Here is a 20,221-nt window from a genome sequence, read left to right on the forward strand (position 1 = left end):
TATACAAAGGATTGGTTTTGTATATAATTCTATAATTTTGTTTTCTGGTTTATAAGATTGAAATAAAATCTGTGTTCTGACAGTTTTTGTTGATTTGTATTATATCCATGTACATAGTGTAGTGGTAAACACATTTGGTCACCATACATGAAGTCCTGAATTCAATTTCCATACGGGGTCAAAATAATTATATACATGTGATTTTTTCACTGTAATTTTTATTTTATATTATCCTGGACCAGTAAGAGGACTGATCATATTGCCTTTGTGTATTTAGCAACCAAGCATTGCTTCTCTGAATTGATTAATGTACCCTTTACTTCATTTGATGCAGATACGGGTAAAGGAGAATAATTTTTTCATGGATATTTTTAGTGTTTGATTATGTTACATATCAATAACTTTTTGCATATTCTGTCGATCTTACATTATCAGTTGGGCATGTCTGTAATGTGATAATTTATATAGATGAATATTATTGATATTTGATGGATTTAATGAGATTTTGTCAATAAAAAAAATATAAACATGTAATTTGATAAAATTTAAATACTAATACAGTCGAACTTGGTTATTTCGAGCACGGATATAGTGAGATCTCAGATATAACGAGGAAACATCATTTCATATTTTGGTTTATGATTTTCTCCATACATTTATAACGAGCAACTTCTCGGCTATAGCGAGCAAAAAGAAATTGTCTATTTTTTAATGTTATAAATATTTTAATTTTTTAAAACGTTTTCGACCTTAAGCAATAAAATTCGTCCAGGCAATAAGATCGATGCCGCCAGGGTCAGATTAAATTTATGACACTAAGTACAAAATTGGTGTTGTCACTGATAATTTAATAATTAAAAAAAAGGTTCAACGCATATGGGTTTAAATTGCATGCTGCAAATTGCAAGCTTTGTCGTGTCTGTAGGGACGTACTTTATTACAATAAACAACTTTTTTATAGTTTATGAATGTCATGCTTGTTTCGGGGATTTTTACGATAGTTTCCACATTTTATATGTCCTATACGAGTACTTACTCTGGGCGATGCATAATACACATTATGAGATGGGTAATGTCAGATCAATTCTCTTGAGCAGATTAGTTAATTACCCTTGAATTATAAACATGTCTACTAATAAGAGAAGGTGTCTCTCAATTAGTGAAAAGGCGGAAATTACTTGTGAAAAAGAATGTGGCGCGAAAAATGTTGAAGTATGTAAAAAGTTTATATCATCCATATTGTCAACATTGTATTTTTATCTGCATTTGAAAATAACATTACAGACCCGAAAAAAATAGGAACAAAATGATTGTACGAATGTTGATGAAACTTTGCAACAATGGTTTTGTACCTAAAACAGCGCAAGATTTTCCAAATTTTAAATGAAAAGTTGATTGACAGAAAAATATGACACACGTGTAATGGGTTTATTGTGTATTTTATTTGAATAGCAACTTATTCTGATTCCAGATACTTCATGTCTTCATGTGATAGGTATGTTTATGAAAAAATACCTATACTCGGGTATAATGAGCAAATTCAGTCAGTCCCGTCATCCTCGTTATAACCGAGTTTGACTTTATTTTAATAATATTTGAATGTATATTTGAAAATAAATCAGGGTTGGATCCACTATTAGATTTACTGAATAAGAGAGCGTTGACCAAATGATAATTTTTGATAAATCACCTTTGAGCTGTGAAAGACAGGAGTGTAAGAAACATTTCCTTTATTTTGATTAGAGTAATAAGAGATGCATTTAAAGCATTTGGAATAAGTCAGTGATATTTACAGCTCAAGTTGACATGATTATTAAAAAATAATAGTAAAGTAAGTTTGCTGTGGTTTGTTTCTTGTACTGTGACATTATTTTGCTAGTCATTAAGATAATTAAATATGTATCTCAGTGTGCTCGTAAGTTAGTGAAGAATTACCAATTATGTGGTATTTTTTTAGGTTTTGTCAATTACATTGTCGGATATGATAATTATATTACAAATAAAACGAATATTTGGATTGTACATCGTATACGTGCCATTTTATTTTTGTAGTCAAACAAAATATTTTTTTACTTAAATAACTAAAGAGTGCAAATTGTAATAGTATTTGGTAGGTATTGAAGCGAAGATATTTTTGTGTATAAATGATTGAAAACAAATTTTGGGTAAATGGACATTTCATTTGTTTTATATACATATTAATTCATGTAACCTGGGTTTGTAAGTAAAAGCTGGAGTGAATGTTACCAGGGTTGTTTCATAACTGATGACATAGCCCTAAAAGTAGTATCCATGTGGCTTATGAATTTAAAGGTGTAGAATTTTGGACTGTATGTGCTTTAATATCAATTTGTATTTGGAAGAAAAGGATGGACCTGAATATTTTTATAAATATCTTTACGGAATTTGGAAAAGCTATATTTTGATACAGTGATAAATTTGTATATTGATGATATGCACATTAACCACTTAATGCTTTTGAACGAGTCACGCTCGCGCGCTAAATGCGTTCCAATTTCTGCTAGCCCGAGTGACGCTCGCCGGTTTCGACACGCAGCGTTCTATTTTTAGCTTACACGAGTAACGCCCGTGAGAGTTAGCGATGTATTTTGCGCAGTTAGAATTTGCCTGCAGTTGAGATCGGTCGTGTTTTTGAGCTGCTTATTTCGTTTTTACTATATTGTTTTCACATTTTCGTGTATGTATGAATACATCGTTAAAAAAAAAAACATTTATCATATCGTATCAATTTGAATTTGAATTTTTTTTCAAATAAGATCCCAAATGGAGAGTAATAGTGAATATGAAGATATTGATAGTGAATATGAAAATATTGATATTGAACATTCCGAAAGTGATTCCTCTTCGTCAATTTCGAGTTCCGCATCAGAAGAAGCACATCCCAGCCGGCCTCTTGATTTAGATGAATGGACAGAGATCGACATCCAAGCAGACACACCAGGATCAACAGCCCCATTTGAATTTACAGAAATATCATGTATAAATGAGGAAATTTTATCATTCACTCAACCATATGAATTTTTCAATTACTTTTTTGACCATGAATTAGTACAAAATATTGTAGACGAGACAAATTTGTATTTTACGCAAATGCAAAGAGCGAGATCATCAACCTCTTCAAGTGTACAAAATCAATGGCGTACAAGCATATCAGAGATGCGAACTTTTTTCGCAATTGTCTTGACAATGAGTATAGTGTATAAACCAGAAGAAAAATTATATTGGGCGAAGAGAAACTCCATTATAACTCCATTTTTTACTAAAGTGATGTCTCATAGAAGATTTGTTATGCTAAAAAGATACCTCCACTTTTCAGACAATGAAAAATATAATTCTGCTACTCATCTACAACCTAAACTGAATAAAATTTGGCCTGTATACTCACATCTAAACAATAAATTTCAACAAGCATATAAACCTCAGCGGAATATAACGATTGACGAAAGTTTGATGCTTTATAAAGGAAAATTGGGCTGGATACAGTATATGCCTTTGAAACGTGCCCGATTTGGAATCAAGAGTTATTTTTTATGCGAGTCAAAATCAGGATATATATGGTCATCTCTTATATATACAGGAAAGGGAACAATTATTGGTGACTCTCAGTACAAGCATTTACCCATGTCAACACAAATTGTAATGAATCTGATAAAACCACTGCTGAATAAAGGTCATTGTCTAACCATTGATAATTTTTATACGTCTGTTCAATTAGCAGATCTCCTTATCTTACATCAGACTGATACATATGGAACTATGAGGCAAAACAGGAAAGGCATTCCAAAGAAGATATTGTATCCAAAGAAAACTAAGCGAGGATTTATATCTGCTTATCGGTTAGGAAAAGTGATGGTCATGAGGTGGAAGGATAAACGAGATGTATTCTTTCTTTCCACCATACATGGTGCGAATTCTGTAGAAATTGTTAAAAGGAATAACAGAATAAGCAAGCCTAAAGTGGCAGTAGATTACAATTTTACTATGGGAGGGGTTGATAGAGTAGACCAACATATTTCTAATTATCCAGTGACACGAAAACGGGGGAAAAAATATTATAAAAAAATGTTTTTTCACCTCATGGAACAGGCGCTTTGGAATGCTTTTGTTTTATATCAAAAAAAGGGCTCATCTATGACACATTTAGAATTTCGATTACAACTCATAGATGAGTACATAGAAAACTACCATAACCCGGAATATGCGTCAAAAGGCGGACGACCAAGCACAAATCCAAATGCAAATCCATTGCGCCTGACAGAACGTCACTTTTTAGAGCCGATACCAACAACAGAAAAAAAAACATCACCCACAAAAAGATGCATCGTGTGCTGCTCGAAAAAAAACGAGACTGGAAAACGTATACGTCGGGAAAGTCGATACTATTGTCCTGATTGTAATGTCGGTCTATGTTTAACACCATGCTTTAAAATCTATCACACTAAATTGAATTATTAATTTTTCTTAATTTAAAAAAAATAAATATGCTTAAATTGTTATATTTTAATTTAAAAATGTATAAACTTTGAATAAAACATTTAAAAAAACCTGATTTTTTTTTTTAAACTTAGTATAAAAAAACCCTAGCATTAAGTGGTTAAATATGGATGAGACTGCAAGATGAAAGAGTTCATCCAAAATTCTTTATAATTACAATCATTTTGAATATTATATATTTATAACATACCGTGTAACTGTCTAAATGTATTTTTGTAATGAATGTATTTACATATTAATAAATGAAATGTCTTTCAAATTCACTGTTGTTTAATTTGAAAACATGTATTCAATACAAAAATTATATATATTTTTTTTAACACAGTATTTTATATGAATAAATATAAAATCTTTTTTGTTATGCACATTAATGCGGAACAATATAAACATAAATTACATGAACGTAATATTTTATCATTCGTTCATTATCGATTATATTAATGAAATCCTATAAATGATATTTTTGTGAATAATTATAAAAATGTGCAACTATTTATGGGAAATCACGAAGCGGTGAGTAATATTAGGATATATGGTCCATAATTTTTTTTCTCACATGCTCCAATTGTTTTACTATGATAGTTGGCAGCGAATGTGAAATATTGAACACAGTAATTTACACGCTAGTTTCAGTTATTACAAGTCAATAACGAGACCTTCCACTGTGATGCCGGGAGCTAATTGAACAGTTTCTCCCGCATTGCCGTTTAATAAAGAAGATAAAAAACTCTGAGATGAATCCGTACGCTTAATCGCCATCTTGAATCTTTCTGCCGAATCCATTCTTTTCAAGTTATTGCAGGATTTTGGTCTCGGTGGAGGGGGAGCTTTGCCTTTCCCGTGATCCGGTGTCGGAGGTTTGGAATTATCCAAATAGGAGGGAAGAGCTACCGGTGAATAAGATTCTATCGGAACAGAGAGAGGAGATTCTCCCATTCGTTTCATCGATGCTCGATTTCTCGGAGTTTTACGAAGCATGGCCTGAAAATTAAACGGCGGGTCGTCTCCGACGGTAGAATTTGTGTTCTTCGATCCTGCCAGTTGTTGCAGTTCCTTAATGGGGTTGTTCATATCGTTAGGAAGCGATCCCCCGTACATATTCCTGTTCTTATCTAATTTAGGTCCTAGCTTGGGGAACTGCCAATCATCTTGACTATCTATATTACTGTTGATGGCTGTCGAGCGTGGAGCCGGGGTAGGATAATGTCTGTTGATCGGAGTGACTTTAGATGGTGTCGGAGGGGCGTGCTTCTTCTTATAGACCGGTGTTCGGCCGGACGATTCATTGTCGAGCCAGGCTTGTTGTTTGATACACCCGTATCCCTGCCTGTTGTACGTGGGTGCCGTGTAACCCGAGTGGTTGGCTTGCCTGCTCGTGTCGCTCGGGAGTCGTTTGGGAGGCTGAGATGGATCTCTACTAAAAGGTACATTTATTAGACTTTGGTTTGAAGGTGGAGCTTCACCGTAAGGAGAGGGGGGTCTTTCATTCTGTATACGCTGCATCGAGGAGCGAATTTGGTGACTGGCTGTTGCCGTTCTTCTTTGCAGGGGCTGATCCCATGATTCCGATTCGGAGTCATAACCCATTGTATCGCTGAAAACATATGTTGTATAAGTTCACTTGGAAAAAAATATTCAAATATCTGTGTAATGTGAATTATGGAGATTTGTAACTTCATACCCGCACTTTGCAGATGGATCACACATATAAGTAGTATCGAAGTAGGGGAGCTCGAGTATTCTAAATGGGAGTTTCCACACGGAAGGTTGAAGGGGGCCCAAGAATTCTAAAGGTCTAGCTTGGGGATCTATGCGGTCGATTAGTACGCCAGTACTAGTGTTCAACAGACTCTGCATCATCGTCTGATTGAATAGATGAACCTGAAAAATTACCAAATCACATTATAACGTAAATCCTGATGAAATTGTGTACATACAAATACATAACAGGATTGAGTTGTACAGATGTTACCTGCTGAGAAAAGTTAACCAAATCTTGGTACCGTACGGCTCGGTATTGCAGCAAGACTTGGAATATTGTTCGACTGCGCCATTTGGCCGTAAAACGCCGTAGGAATTCTGCTGTTTCTTCATCGATTTTACCCGTGGATTTGTTGATGAGGGGGCCATACGCTTTGCGCACGGTGTATCCGCGAAAGGCTAAGAATTGTGATAGGTGAATAGCGACATACTTTCTGTGCATAATGTGACTACAGGTATTACGCAATATACGGCTCACCTTTCTGAATCCTAATAGCGGCGTCCTCTTCTGACATATCTTTTGTATTCTGACGCTGTAGGTCGGTCGCTGGTAATTGAAAAGGTTGTTATTCGTACAGAGTTGAACAAAATTGTGTTCATTCAAGCGTAAAATCTAATATCTCTTACCGGCTTTAGCTGATTTGGTCTTCTCCATAATACGCCTTCGGGCGAGGAATGCTCTCATCATACATTGTACTTTCACTATCTTCTTTACTTGAACTTCGTACAATCTGAAATATTTGTACTTATTTTATCTTTTCCTTATATTACTACTAGGTACATTTATGTATGATATTCTCAACTCGGCCTACCTGGACAAATATTCCACATTGTAATATTTCAGGAAAACTTTACTATTTCCGATGACCCATCCCTCCATTTTAAGTCGAATCAGTAGAAGTCTGCAATTATCTTTTGTAATATCAACATTCTCATCAAAGTCAAAAGCCAAGAATTTATATCTGAAACAAAACAAAAAAATAATCATATAACAGTTATCTTTGCGCCGTTTTTCTTTATCATCCTCGAGGAATTCATTCTCAAAAGTTATTACCACTTGATCTAGGAATATCTATCTCCTTACTACACTACACAGATGATGCTGCTGTAATTAATGCTCCGTCAAGGGTCTTTATTAATGGGCTAATTAGATGTATCAAAATGAATTATTAAAAAAAGTCATGTCTTGTGTAACAGAAATCAGGGCTGTCCAAACCAGGTAATATTGAAGATATTTCTTACCTCCTAATGAATTCTGCAAATGGAATGCGTACGGAGAATCCCTTCTGCCTGGCTCGTGCCGTGTCGAGGGCCGCGAGGGCCCGGAGCTGCTGGCGCACCACTTCGGTCTGGAAGGAGCAGGTAGCGGGATCCAGGGAGGCACGCACGCAGCGCACAAAGTGGGCGCCACCGCCGCCTGCGCCGGCCGCAAGCGCCCGGAGCAGCTCCAGGCTGGCTGCGCGGAAGGTGCACGACGCCGTGCGCATGCGGTGCACCTGGGAGTACTGCCCCTTGGACTCAGTGTTGTATTTCTGTAACATTAAGTCTTAATCCAATAATAGCATAAGTAACATTAATTTATTTTAAGGCATGAGGCAAGTAACTAACCCTTGTCTTTTGTTCAGTATCTTTTTCTTTAGCCTCATTTGCCTGTTTGATCATGGATGATGGAGCTGTAAGACTTCCTGACTTGGTAAGTTTATTTGTGAACAGGTGTCGCACGGTCTGATCAGTAGAAGCTCTCAGGGTTTCTATCATTTCAGGAGGAAGAAAGTCTTGATTTTTCTCCGCCAAATCTCTAGCGTCATAATTAACCTTTCCTGTGTAGTGAGCTACACTGAATTCGTGACTTCCTGACAATTTTATGTAAGGTCCCTTGGAAGAGTTTTTGATGGTGCCTGAGAACAATTATGTAATATTAAATACATTTCCAAACAGGAAGAGCGTATATACACAATTTTGTATAATTAACTTACTCATTATATATTCTTGACCTCCATTAGCTCGGCACGATTCATCTAGAATATAAAACAGGCCTAAAGGTCTTCCCATGAGTTGGTCCACTGCTGCCTTATTATCGTAAAAGTGTAATGTTACAACCGGAACTTGCTCTTCTTCTTGTTCTTGCATTTCCCAAGCAAATATTCGTTGGTTGTATAGGAACTGCATTTGTTCATTCATCGTATTAACTATGAGTTGTTCTAGTCTGTTGCGATGAAAGCATTCAAAGCCAAACATGTCCAATAAACTCACAGAAAATTTGTCTCCGCTACAAAATAAGAAGAAGTTGTAAATATGTTTGTATTTGCAATTTTAATATTACCTACTAAATAAATTAAACATGTAAAACGTTCGACTCCCATCTATCTTTACCGTGAAAGATTTACGTATCTAAATTAAATAAAAAATGGTTGGTATTGTTTGGTAAAAATATACAATACAGGTGATTACATTAGAAAGGCATGATTCATTTCTCGATTAAGGTTACACTGCTTAGATTAATCAGTAGAGCAGGGGACACGACATTAGAATGTTCTAGTCCCGGAGAAAGCAATTACTTTTTTCTTTGGTGTGATTATATTGTATCATTTCCTCTATTAAAAAAAATTATAATACAATATGGTGATTGATTTCTATTTGTAGAAAAGTATTACTTACAAAACCGAACGACTAAATGACAATTTGAGGTTTATGCAGTTGACGAGCCAATCTAGAAGACGTTTGTAGATGGTGCCGGCGAGGACGTCACGAGCATCTCGGGCTTCATCGGTGCCGTGTCTTCGTTTAACAGCGGTTCCTTTTTCCACAAGACAGTAATTGATTAATGCCCAAGTGAACTTGCTTTCATCCAAACCTAAGAGCCCAATGACTTTCACCGCTTCTTCCAAGTTCTCCACTTCTGCGGCACCGCTGTTGCTATCCTTAAATCTCACATTCCCTAATATTAATATGGCCGCAATTATTCGCCAGAGCGCTTCGATATCAGTATCATCAAACTCAAGGTCCTTAAGGTACTGTTCAATCTCTTGGAATTTCTTTACATTTCCTTCTGGGTCTTCTCGTTTGCCCGCTAATTTTGGGGGTGTGTCGAGTACTCTTAGGTATCTATATTTCCTTTCAGGTTCGAGTTTGTAGTTACCGAGTTTGCCTGCTGCTTCCATTCCATCATAAAAGTAATATATCAAGTTGAAGTTAGCTTGTGTCCTAAAATACATACCAAAATGATTTATTCATACACTATATTTTTTTACATGTGACCAATTACATAACCATTTTGCAACTTGTGAAGCAAAATAATTTTGTATTATAACGCATAGTGCAGTCATGATTAAGTAAGCATGAATTTACACAAAGAAATTCAAGACGTTAGAATTTAAAAACGACAGGGAGTAAACACCCAGAACACCAAATCACACAAAAAAGGTACACCTGAATAAACATATTTAAACCGTTATCTTACAGGGCAATTTTGTAAAATTTTCAAATTTTTATTTTTATTTTACGGCATCGCATCAAATGGACGCAGTGATAACTTGATCAATAATTGCAGTCATATATTTTACAAATAAACATTACGATTGAATGCCAAACATTTAGTTTATTGCGTGGGAATCAAACCTAAGACACGTAGTTGAGCGACGGAGCCTATCTACGGGCATCAGATATTCTATATATTTTAATACAAATGTTTACTCACATATCAGTAGTTGACACTCTCCACTTTTCCAACTGATATAACCAAAATATAGCTCCACTCAGTTTTCCCGACTTGCTGTATGTCATCTGAGTTTGCAGAATGCACCGTGTCGAGTCTTCATTGATCGGAGTGCCCGCACTGGTTGCAGCTTGGAGAATACTTATGGCTTTCTCTATTCTCTCCCCAGTTATGTTTTGGTTGTGGCCCAAGAAGGCAAGGTGTTTCATCGTATGAAGCATGGCAGTAGTTTTTCCTGAACGACTCTCGCCAGAAAATACAATGTGCTGAGGTTCATTGTGATGCAGAGCATCTTGATAAGCGCTATCGGCCACCGCATACACATGTGGTTCATTATCTGAGCGAGATTTGTATTGATACTTGGAATGATACTGAAATAACAAAAAAAATTCTACTTTAATCTTCTTCTTCTTCTTGTGACCTTTATTCGAACCCAATGGTGCATAGAGCACTGAATCTTTTTGAAGTAGTGTTATCTAAATCATTAATCAAATGAAAGTACGGTAATCAGTTGTGTGCTTGAGGTTCTGGTCCAGGGTGATATTAAATAAATATTAAAGTGAAAAATCATTTTGTTTTTATTTGACACCCCGGGGAGTTGAACCCGGCACCTACTGCATGGTAGGCAAACATGCTAGCTATGAAGGCGGATCTATATCAATAGATAATATATAAATATGATTTGCTTATGGAGTTAAATAGATATTAACAACTTACTTCATCGCCATATATATTGAATTCTTTTCCAGGATTAATAACAAGCAACACATCACCGATAAATGTTTGGAATGATCCAAGAGCCATCTTTGATTCCAGCTCTTCTAATATAGAGTCTTCAGTAAGAGTTTCAAGGGCAGCCAAGTCTTCCACGTGCATTGCTTCTGGTTCTGGATTAGTTTCTGTTTGGAGCATCCCTCCTCTAATCAATCTTTCTGGAAGCCGGTTGCGTTTTCCCGCTTCACTCACTTCATTGGAAAGCATTTTCAGCTCTTGAGTTAACTAAAATTATGCTTATTTTAATTTGAATGGTAAAATTATATAATAATATTATTATTTCACTAACTTAAATATTATTAAAAACAGAAGACCGCCACTCAATATCACTCAACAATATGTCTGTGAGCTAAAGCATCAATATATGCATAGTTTATATTTGCTACTTACATGATAATCATTGTCTGGTAGCGCTTGAATGAAAGGATGCTCCAGCAGCTCAACAGAGTAAGGTCTATGCTCTGGATTCTTCTCCAAGCACCTATAAATATACATGGTAATAAAGAACAATAAATGAAAGAAAATATAGCATGTTAAAATATGATGAATAATTTTATTATTTACTCTGATATGAAGTCGTTAAGATCATTAGACCAGTTGGAAGGCCTCTGCAAGCCCGGAGGCGGGTTCCTTACAATTTGGAATAGAGCCCTCGTTGGATGCATTTCCTGGAAGGGCGCTTTCCCGTCAGCTAGTTCTACAGCCGTTATTCCCAATGCCCACACATCAGCCCTGATTCCATATTCCGAGTCTCCTCCGCTGACCACTTCCGGAGCCATCCAGCTCGGCGATCCTACCACAGAATTCCTTTTCCCCGCGTTGGTGGCCAGTCTGCATGACAGACCAAAGTCGGTTAACTTGACATCTCCGTCTTTGTTGAGTAGAATGTTACTTGCTCGGACGTCACGATGAATAACATTTTGCTCGTGGAGATAGCTGAGAGCCTGTATATAAATTTAATATATAAATTAAAAGTAGGTTATGTTAGGCCAAAAATCCTTCATATATATTTTTTAAAGTATAACTTTTTTAGGTAGGGCTAATTGGCCTGGATTAGGCGAAAAAGTGAGATGCTTCCTTTTTCCTAATTCAACCGGAAGTTGAAAGGAAAGAGTGGGAGAATCATTTCTACTCTCTTCGTCGCTTACGTCATCATAGACAGTCTACGCACATGCGCCTTGTGAAATGTGTTGATACATTGCATAGGGAACTAGTAGATGCTTGCGTATCATACTGTTTATTATCTGAACATGTTTTAATATTCATTAGCTAACAATTTCCACTTTTGAGCATGCAGCATTGCTGGGAAAAGAACTGAATAAAATACCAATAATTATGAGTGGATATTTCAACACCAACTTCAACTCAGACAAAGCTCAAGCATTGATAAGATTTTCAGATGAAAAATTCAAGTTAAAATTGAACACTGATAAAGATTAGTCTGCAATCAAATCAGGCACTACCATCAACACAGTATTCTCTCAATATTTAGAAAATTTGCAGTCTAAATTTTTAGTATCATACTTCAGCTATCATAAACCTAGAATTCCTTTTTTAGAGTTTGAATTATCTAAATTCAAGGATAAAAGAAATATTCCATTTATAAAAAAGATTTTCTTCAATTAAATTTAGCATAACTATTTTCTAATCCTGATATAACAATAAAGAGTGTGATGATACTCGTAGAGAGCGATGCATGAAATCTACTGTTTCTAGAACTTAAAAAGTTTCATATTTTATAATTTTCGTAAAATATAACTGATTTGATTTGGTTAATCTTTGTACCTTTATTGTTTCCTTCAAGATGAAGGCAATATGTTCTTCTTTCATTTTTCTGTCCATATTTAGAAGACCGCGTACCAAGTCTATGGCTGCACCACATTCACAATACTGTAATGATGTAAATAAACAACACATAATAAATGTTCTATTGAGATATAGTATTGCTTTTATTTTATCGAAGCATTAGGAAAACCTTAATCAATTTAAAAGATTTTACTGATTTCCAATGTTATGTAAGAAAACAGTAATTTAATAGCTTTTTTCACCTTTAAAATTATTTCACCAGTTAAATTAATAAAATCAAAGTGGAAAAGTATAAACAGATATTGTTTTATTATCATATACAGTTCCAGCGAATAATGTTAGAAGAAAACTTAAATTTTCAATGTTGTTAGTATTTTTGAAGCTAACACTTCTTTGCACGCAGTAATTGAGAGTAAGTAAAAAAATGTAGGATGATCCTGAGCTCCGGATTTTTGGATTTAGAAGTAAAATACATCTGATTGGATACAGGTGATGGAACTAAGGATGATATGCCATATGGGAAAGAAAATGGAGGAAAAATAGTAGAGTTATACATTGCCCCAATGCGTAAGAGTCCCGTGAGGTCAAAATGAATCATGATGTTGAAATCTCAACATAGACAAAGAAGAAAATGGAAATCTGTTACACATGTAATATTCACCATTCTACCCATGATTGACAACCACACTACTCAAATTTCGGAACTTGCATATATCCTTTAATTGACACCTTCTTTCATATGTGAGTTCTGGGCACCATCTACGGTTGGGTGGAGTAAGTTTTTAAAATTTATTTAGCAGAGACAAATTCTTGAAATGTATGGAAGATTTTTACGCTATATGTAAGGTCGTAAGCCTTGTAAATACCCACACTTCCATATTGTTTGTCATCTATGTTGAGATGTCAATATTAATAATTCATTAGTTGAAAAAATTTAATCACACTTTAAAAATTGCGATTTATGATGCTTTATAAATGTTTCCCTCAACCTATGTAAGCAACATTTCCCGCGATAAAATATTTGAATATAGAATATAATATTTATCTTACCTCTATGACGAACCAAATTTTGTCTATGGCATCGCTGCGATCGCAAAATACACCATAGAAGTCGACCAGGTTTACGTGTGTGGTGCAGAAGTCCTTGAGGACCCCGTACTCGTCGAGGATGCCCTTCTCGGAGTCGGGGGTGACGGTCTGGATCTTCACGGCCACCTTCTTCCCTGCGGCCTGAGAGTCCGCGGCCTCGTACACCTGCCCGAACACGCCCGCCCCGAGCCGCGCGCCCAGCTGGTACCTTTCCAGAGGGTCGGGCAGGGTAGCGGGATTCAATAGATCACCCATCGTACGACTGATAAGATACGCTCGTTTCGGCTACAAATAATAATAAAAAAAAACATTTCATCACTATTAAATACGGTTTAATCTTCATTTAACACACTTTATTTAAACGTACTTTAAAAAAAGAGAAGTATTTGTGTTTTTATTATTTACAAAAATACTTTCAATTTCATAATATTTCTGTGAGCCTAAGCAGCTCATTATTAGAAATAGGTATCAAATTGTGGTAGAGTGGGTTCGAACCGAGAAAATCTGACTCAAGAGTCCGCGACACTAACCAAGGGACCACAACCCGACACTTAAAAAAAATGTATTTATGTAATATAATAATTTTTTTACAATTTCTATACATTCCTACTTAATACAAGATAATAATTTTAGTTGCGCTGAGCCTCTCCACAAAAGAGACTGAGCTCTTGTGCTTGGAGAGGGACTTTTTTTTTGTTTTTGTTATTAGTATCATGTTATTCATTAAAAAATATATATATTTCAGGGGAACATATATATTTATGCGGTACGAGGGAGTTATCTTGTTTGGTTTTCTATTTTATAAACTGTATATGTTTGTACATAGTGTTCGTTAAGTTTCTTTTTTAGAGTGTTTGCGTCTTTTATATTTTTAATTCCTAAAGGGAAGCTGTTGAAATTTATAAAACCACAAATACAGAAAGGCATCCAACAAAACACATACGTCTTTTGGTAATTTTTTTTATTATTATGCAATAAAGTTGTACAACCTGCATCCATTATGCATAAAGTCCCATTATTGTACTGTCCCGTTTTTACGCCATTGGAATTTTTGGTATTTTGGTTACGAGAACGGAATATGATGAAATTTAAATAATATCTTGAAATATATATTTTGAAACTCGCAACTATTTGTGTTTATTGTATTAACTATCAGTATTTTCTTCCACTTACTTTTAAATATTGAAAAATATTTACCAGTTTTTCACACAAAGTAATGAGTTCTTTAACCTGCCAGTAATGCGATAATGATAGTAATGTTGAAACCTTATGGAGTATCAACAAGATAATTAAGAAGCCATAAAATTATTTTCTACTTATGTACGTATAAACCGGCAAAACAAATCCAATTAGGTAATTTATTTTACATATTCAGTTTTATACAGTCGACTTAATGTCAATCTTTACCCAGAAACATTTTATTCTACATAGTGAGGTTCTCTACTTCAGAATATTTATTACGATTTTGACCTCTTAGTATTCGGTCTATAAATTATTCAGATGCATATGTCAATTGAGAAATAAGTTTTTTTTTATATCCCTCTTTAATGTTAGTCTCCGTAGTGATGGTCAGCGCATCTAGCTACTAGCTGGAGGCTCCGGGTTCGATTCCCAGGAGGGGGGTTAAAAAAATCTGAAAAAGTGTTTTTTGAACGATAACATTTATTTCGAGCAGGGCGAATCACCCATCCTTCATATATTCAACGATCAAGATAACACTGATTCTATACGATGCAGTGCCCTATGCACCGTTGGGTGTTAATAAGGGCTAGAAGAAGACCTTCATATCCTTGAATTTTGAATAGAAATAATTAAATGTTTAAAGTTTTTATTTAATGTTACGATATTAATATTAATAACATTACGCGAGTTTTAATAGTTTCTTATGTTACTGTTTTTTCAACAAATATATATATGCTTCAGGTTATGTGTACATGATTATTATTAACTTGTACAAAGGGTATGTTAATTAGCTGGTATATTGCTATTAAAAAATATTATCTAACCAAACAGCACCTTTTATTATTCCATTATTATATTACGTTATGAACATTTAAATAATTTCCTGTGCTCATATGAGGTAGGTATTGGATTGATTAAATTAAAATATTTTTTGATATCTCATCAAAGATGAAGAAGAATATGGAAGTCTGGGCATTTACGGGGCTGACGGGCCTCATAGGCTGGTTTAAGTGATCATTTTACACACGTGTAACATTCACCAATTCTACCCATTATTGACAATCACACTACTCAAATTCTTGGAAGTTCTATATATATGAGCCAATTTTGAAACATTGTTCTTGAATCACTAGAACTTCACTACAGACATCTATTGGTGAGACGAAAAGAAGCTTTTTATTTTCTTCTTCATCTTTGATGAGATGTCAAAAAATAATACAAAAAATAACTCCTGTAATTGGAGATAATCCAGATTTGTGAACAAGTATTTGAACACACTCAAAATGTTGTAAATAAAAATATACTCGTATTTACTTAAACTCTACCAGTTGTAATTCTTGTAATGAACATACTTTATGAGCAGTATATACTTATAGTATACAAGTAAATATTTAATATTTGTCACCAATGCAATGTCAGCTTATATCGGTAGTTCGATATACCTAATTTCACTTAAATCTTAATAATGAATTATCAATCCTTAGATACTATTATTACTAGCAAATGATTTGTCTTTTGGAGAAAATGCATTTGTTTTGAAGATGACTTTTTATTATTTTCTTCTTAATTTAATCGCAAATTTTTAGCATACAGTTTAATAATTTTGCATAATATTTTTTGGGGTAGAATATTACGTAAATGGCTCTACATAAATTATTCAAAAGTATGATAATTTCTATGTTATTGGGTAACTCCGAGCGAAATTACTTACTTAAATCAATAAATTAATTTAAGGTTTTAATTAGGTTAACTTACTAAATAACCAACACTCCGATTTTCTGCAGGGGTAGACAAAGAGAATGGACAGAATTACGATTTTTCTTTGGAATTCGGTATTATGAAATTGTATGAATTAAATTACTTAAAGCGATGAATTAATTCAGGATTTCAATTATGCTTGTTATAACTAACTAACCGTCGCGCCGCTTCCCCATAGGGATAGGCAGAGGGAACAGAACGCAACCTGTCGTTGCAAACAATCTTCGCCTCTTCCACATTCATGCATCCCGCATATGGAAATACCAAGCAAATATTCCGACTCCTTTCATCTGACCACTTTCAGGTATTTGACATGCTTGATCATGCCAAGTTTTTCTCGGTCTTCCTTTCCTATTCCCAAGTACATTCGCCTCATAAATTTCGAAATATAAATAAATTTTATTATTAATATAATTGCAAGACAGGACCCCACAAGATGGACCCCAACAATTGTACGATGGAGACCTTGGGACAACAAAAGAGGTGTTGCAAGACCCCAAAAGAGATGGTCTGACGACATTGTCGCTGTGGGGGGTAAAAACTGGCTGCAAGCAGCAAGAAATGGAAAAAAAGTAGAGGCTTTTATCCAGCAGTGGAGATCATCAGATGGCTCATGAAGAAGAAGAAGAAGAAGGTCTTATCTTATGTCAGTACTTCTATACGGAGTTGAATCGTGGACCCTCAAAGGACTATGAATCGACTAGAAGCATTCGAAATGTGGCTGCATCGTAAAATGCTACGCATTCCATGGACCGATATGGTCAGCAACGGAAATGTGCTCCAAAGTGCTAGAGCAGGGAGACAGTTGCTGACTGATATCAAGGTCCGGAAGGTGTCCTATCTGAGGCGTATGCTGAGATGATTTTACTCATTTGATTTAGTCTTTTCAACTCACCTAAAGTGTTCTAGTCAGTTTTAGTGTACGGGCATCAGATAACAAGCTTCCTGCTGTTACATCCGTGCTAACTTCCGGAACTCCTCGAGCGGCGTGTGTCCTCAGCGAGGGATGAAGAAAGACTGTGGGAAATGCCTCGAGTTTCCCCTAATCACATGAAAAGAGGCCGTACATCTGTTCCTAAGGCTTCGCGGCCTTTAGTGGTTAGATCATATTGGTAAACGGGGCACGCATTAAGACAATTATTAGGTCGTAGGTTGTTAACTTTGTATTCTATTTATATATATATATATATATATATATATATATATATATATATATATATATATATATATATATATATATATATATATTTATATATATATAAATATATATATATATATATATATATATATATATATATATATATATATATATATATATATATATATATATATATATATATATATATATATATATATATATATATATATATATATAACGTGGTAATATTTTTCTTTATAAATTGGGTGTAAATAATATGTAAAGTGGGTGTATAATAATAAAATAAACAATGTGTTGCTTTGTAATTAAAGAAACGACAATAAAAGTTTATTCTTAATTAATCTTTACAATAATAATTTTTATATCTATCTGATTCTGACAGTTAACAATATTATCGGAAGTCTTTTGTTTTATTCTGAGCGACGCATGCGACATCTGGTGGTAGAACTGTTTTATGTAGGTACTATTTGTAAGTACTTAATAAAATGTATAGGTAGGTACCTAGTTATTTTATTACATCTCCCCCCTTGGAGAAGAAAATTCACAGTAAAATTTTCACTCCTCCTTCTCCGGATCATCTCCTTGTAGTGAAGAAACTGGTAAAAGTTTAGTGATGTGATAAAGTTTTTCTTTTTCTTTCTTTCTTTCTTTTTTCCTTCTTTTTTTTCTTTCTTTCTTTTTTTTCTTTTTTCCGTTCTTTTTTTCTTTCTTTTTTTTGTATTTTTTTTTCTTCTTAACCCTTTTAAAGTAGACACAGTTTTTTTTCAATCCATTTGTTTTTTTCTTTTGAATTCCTTCATTTTTATTCTGATCTCCTAAAGTATCTTCTAATTTAACCAAATTTACAACTTTTAATTGTTCATCAGCATTTTCATTCGAGTTTAATACTGGATTCCTGCTTAGACAATCTACTTCTAAATTCTTCTTTCCTGGAGTATATTTTATTTTATCTTTCGTAGAAGTTTTTTCTACTTTATTTTTATTTTCATTTTTCAAGCACTGTTTTTGTGTTATTTGTATGTCTTCATTTTTATTCTGATCTTTTAAAATATCTTCTAATTTAACCAAATTTACAACTTTTAATTGTTCATCTGCATTTTCATTCGATTTTAATACTGGATTCCTGCTTAGACAATCTGCTTCTAAATTCTTCTTTCCTGGAGTATATTTTATTTTATCTTTCGTAGAAGTTTTTTCTACTTTATTTTTATTTTTATTTTTCAAGCACTGTTTTTGTGTTATTTGTATGTCTTCATTTTTATTCTGATCTTTTAAAATATCTTCTAATTTAACCAAATTTACAACTTTTAATTGTTCATTTGCATTTTCCTTCGATTCTAATACTGGATTCCTGCTCATACAATCTGCTTCGAAATTCTTCTTTTCTGGAGTATATTTTATTTTATATTTTGTAGAAATTTTTTTCACATGATTTTTATTTTTAATTTTATCACTAGTTCTTAAATTTCCACGTCTTCTTTGATTATCTTCTAATCGTTTTCTTTGATCATCTTCTAATTTTTCTCTCTCACTCCGAACATATTGTAGTAATTGTTTTAATACATCTAATGTTTCAAAATCCATTTCCAATTAACAAAATTGCCGTTTTATAACGTGGTAATATTTTTCTTTATAAATTGGGTGTAAATAATATGTAAAGTGGGTGTATAATAATAAAATAAACAATGTGTTGCTTTGTAATTAAAGAAACGACAATAAAAGTTTATTCTTAATTAATCTTTACAATAATTTTTATATCTATCTGATTCTGACAGTTAACAATATTATCGGAAGTCTTTTGTTTTATTCTGAGCGACGCATGCGACATCTGGTGGTAGAACTGTTTTATGTAGGTACTACTATACATTACTACCTATACATTTTATTAAGTATTTGTAAGTACTTAATAAAATGTATAGGTAGGTACCTAGTTATTTTATTACATATATATATATATATATATATATATATATATATATATATATATATATATATATATATATATATATATATATATATATATATATATATATATTATATATCCTCCCCCAAGACCGCAATGACAGCAGCATGTGTTTGACAGATATATAATATCAGCATACGTAATACTAAGTATTGCTCATCAGGTAGACAGCTTGCTTCTTTACAGTGTTTTACTTAGCATTGTTGCTTCAAAGATTTAAAAAAATATATATTTTCGTTGCTTTGCAAGCATTGTAAAATAAACATGTTGTAAATGAATGCTTTCTATTTTTTCTTTGCCATTCAATCAGACTGAGCCGTAGCAATCTGGGACTGGGTACTGTGAGTAAAGATATAATTTGAAATGTATTGTAATACACACGGTAAACTAATAATTCAACAAAAGGTGGTCAATTACTGACTAAATATTTACATAAAATTTCAGAGGCACCTGACGATAAAAACGGTGTAATTAATATGTGTGGAAAATATTTTTCTAT

The 20,221-nt window shown here is 33.9% G+C and overlaps 1 protein-coding gene across 1 annotated transcript; it reads right to left on the minus strand.

Moving 5' to 3' along the window:
- Positions 1–4,896: 4,896 nt before the first annotated feature.
- LOC148299827 (neither inactivation nor afterpotential protein C-like) lies at positions 4,897–17,688 on the minus strand. Its single transcript, XM_088275629.1, has 17 exons — positions 17,496–17,688; positions 13,622–13,945; positions 12,551–12,655; positions 11,330–11,709; positions 11,156–11,246; positions 10,709–10,990; positions 9,974–10,362; positions 8,935–9,480; positions 8,253–8,545; positions 7,885–8,174; positions 7,519–7,808; positions 7,089–7,238; positions 6,904–7,007; positions 6,755–6,823; positions 6,488–6,675; positions 6,197–6,396; positions 4,897–6,109 (listed from the first exon to the last, which is right to left on the minus strand). Exons 2-17 carry the CDS (start codon positions 13,913–13,915, stop codon positions 5,152–5,154), a joined length of 4,629 nt encoding a protein of 1,542 aa, XP_088131755.1. The 5' UTR covers positions 13,916–13,945; positions 17,496–17,688; the 3' UTR covers positions 4,897–5,151.
- Between the last annotated feature and the right edge of the window lie 2,533 nt (positions 17,689–20,221).

This window comes from Brachycentrus maculatus, unplaced genomic scaffold, assembly GCF_059751285.1.
Source record: "Brachycentrus maculatus isolate JH-2025_06_01 unplaced genomic scaffold, ASM5975128v1 h1tg000928l, whole genome shotgun sequence".
Taxonomy (NCBI): Eukaryota; Metazoa; Arthropoda; class Insecta; order Trichoptera; family Brachycentridae; genus Brachycentrus; species Brachycentrus maculatus.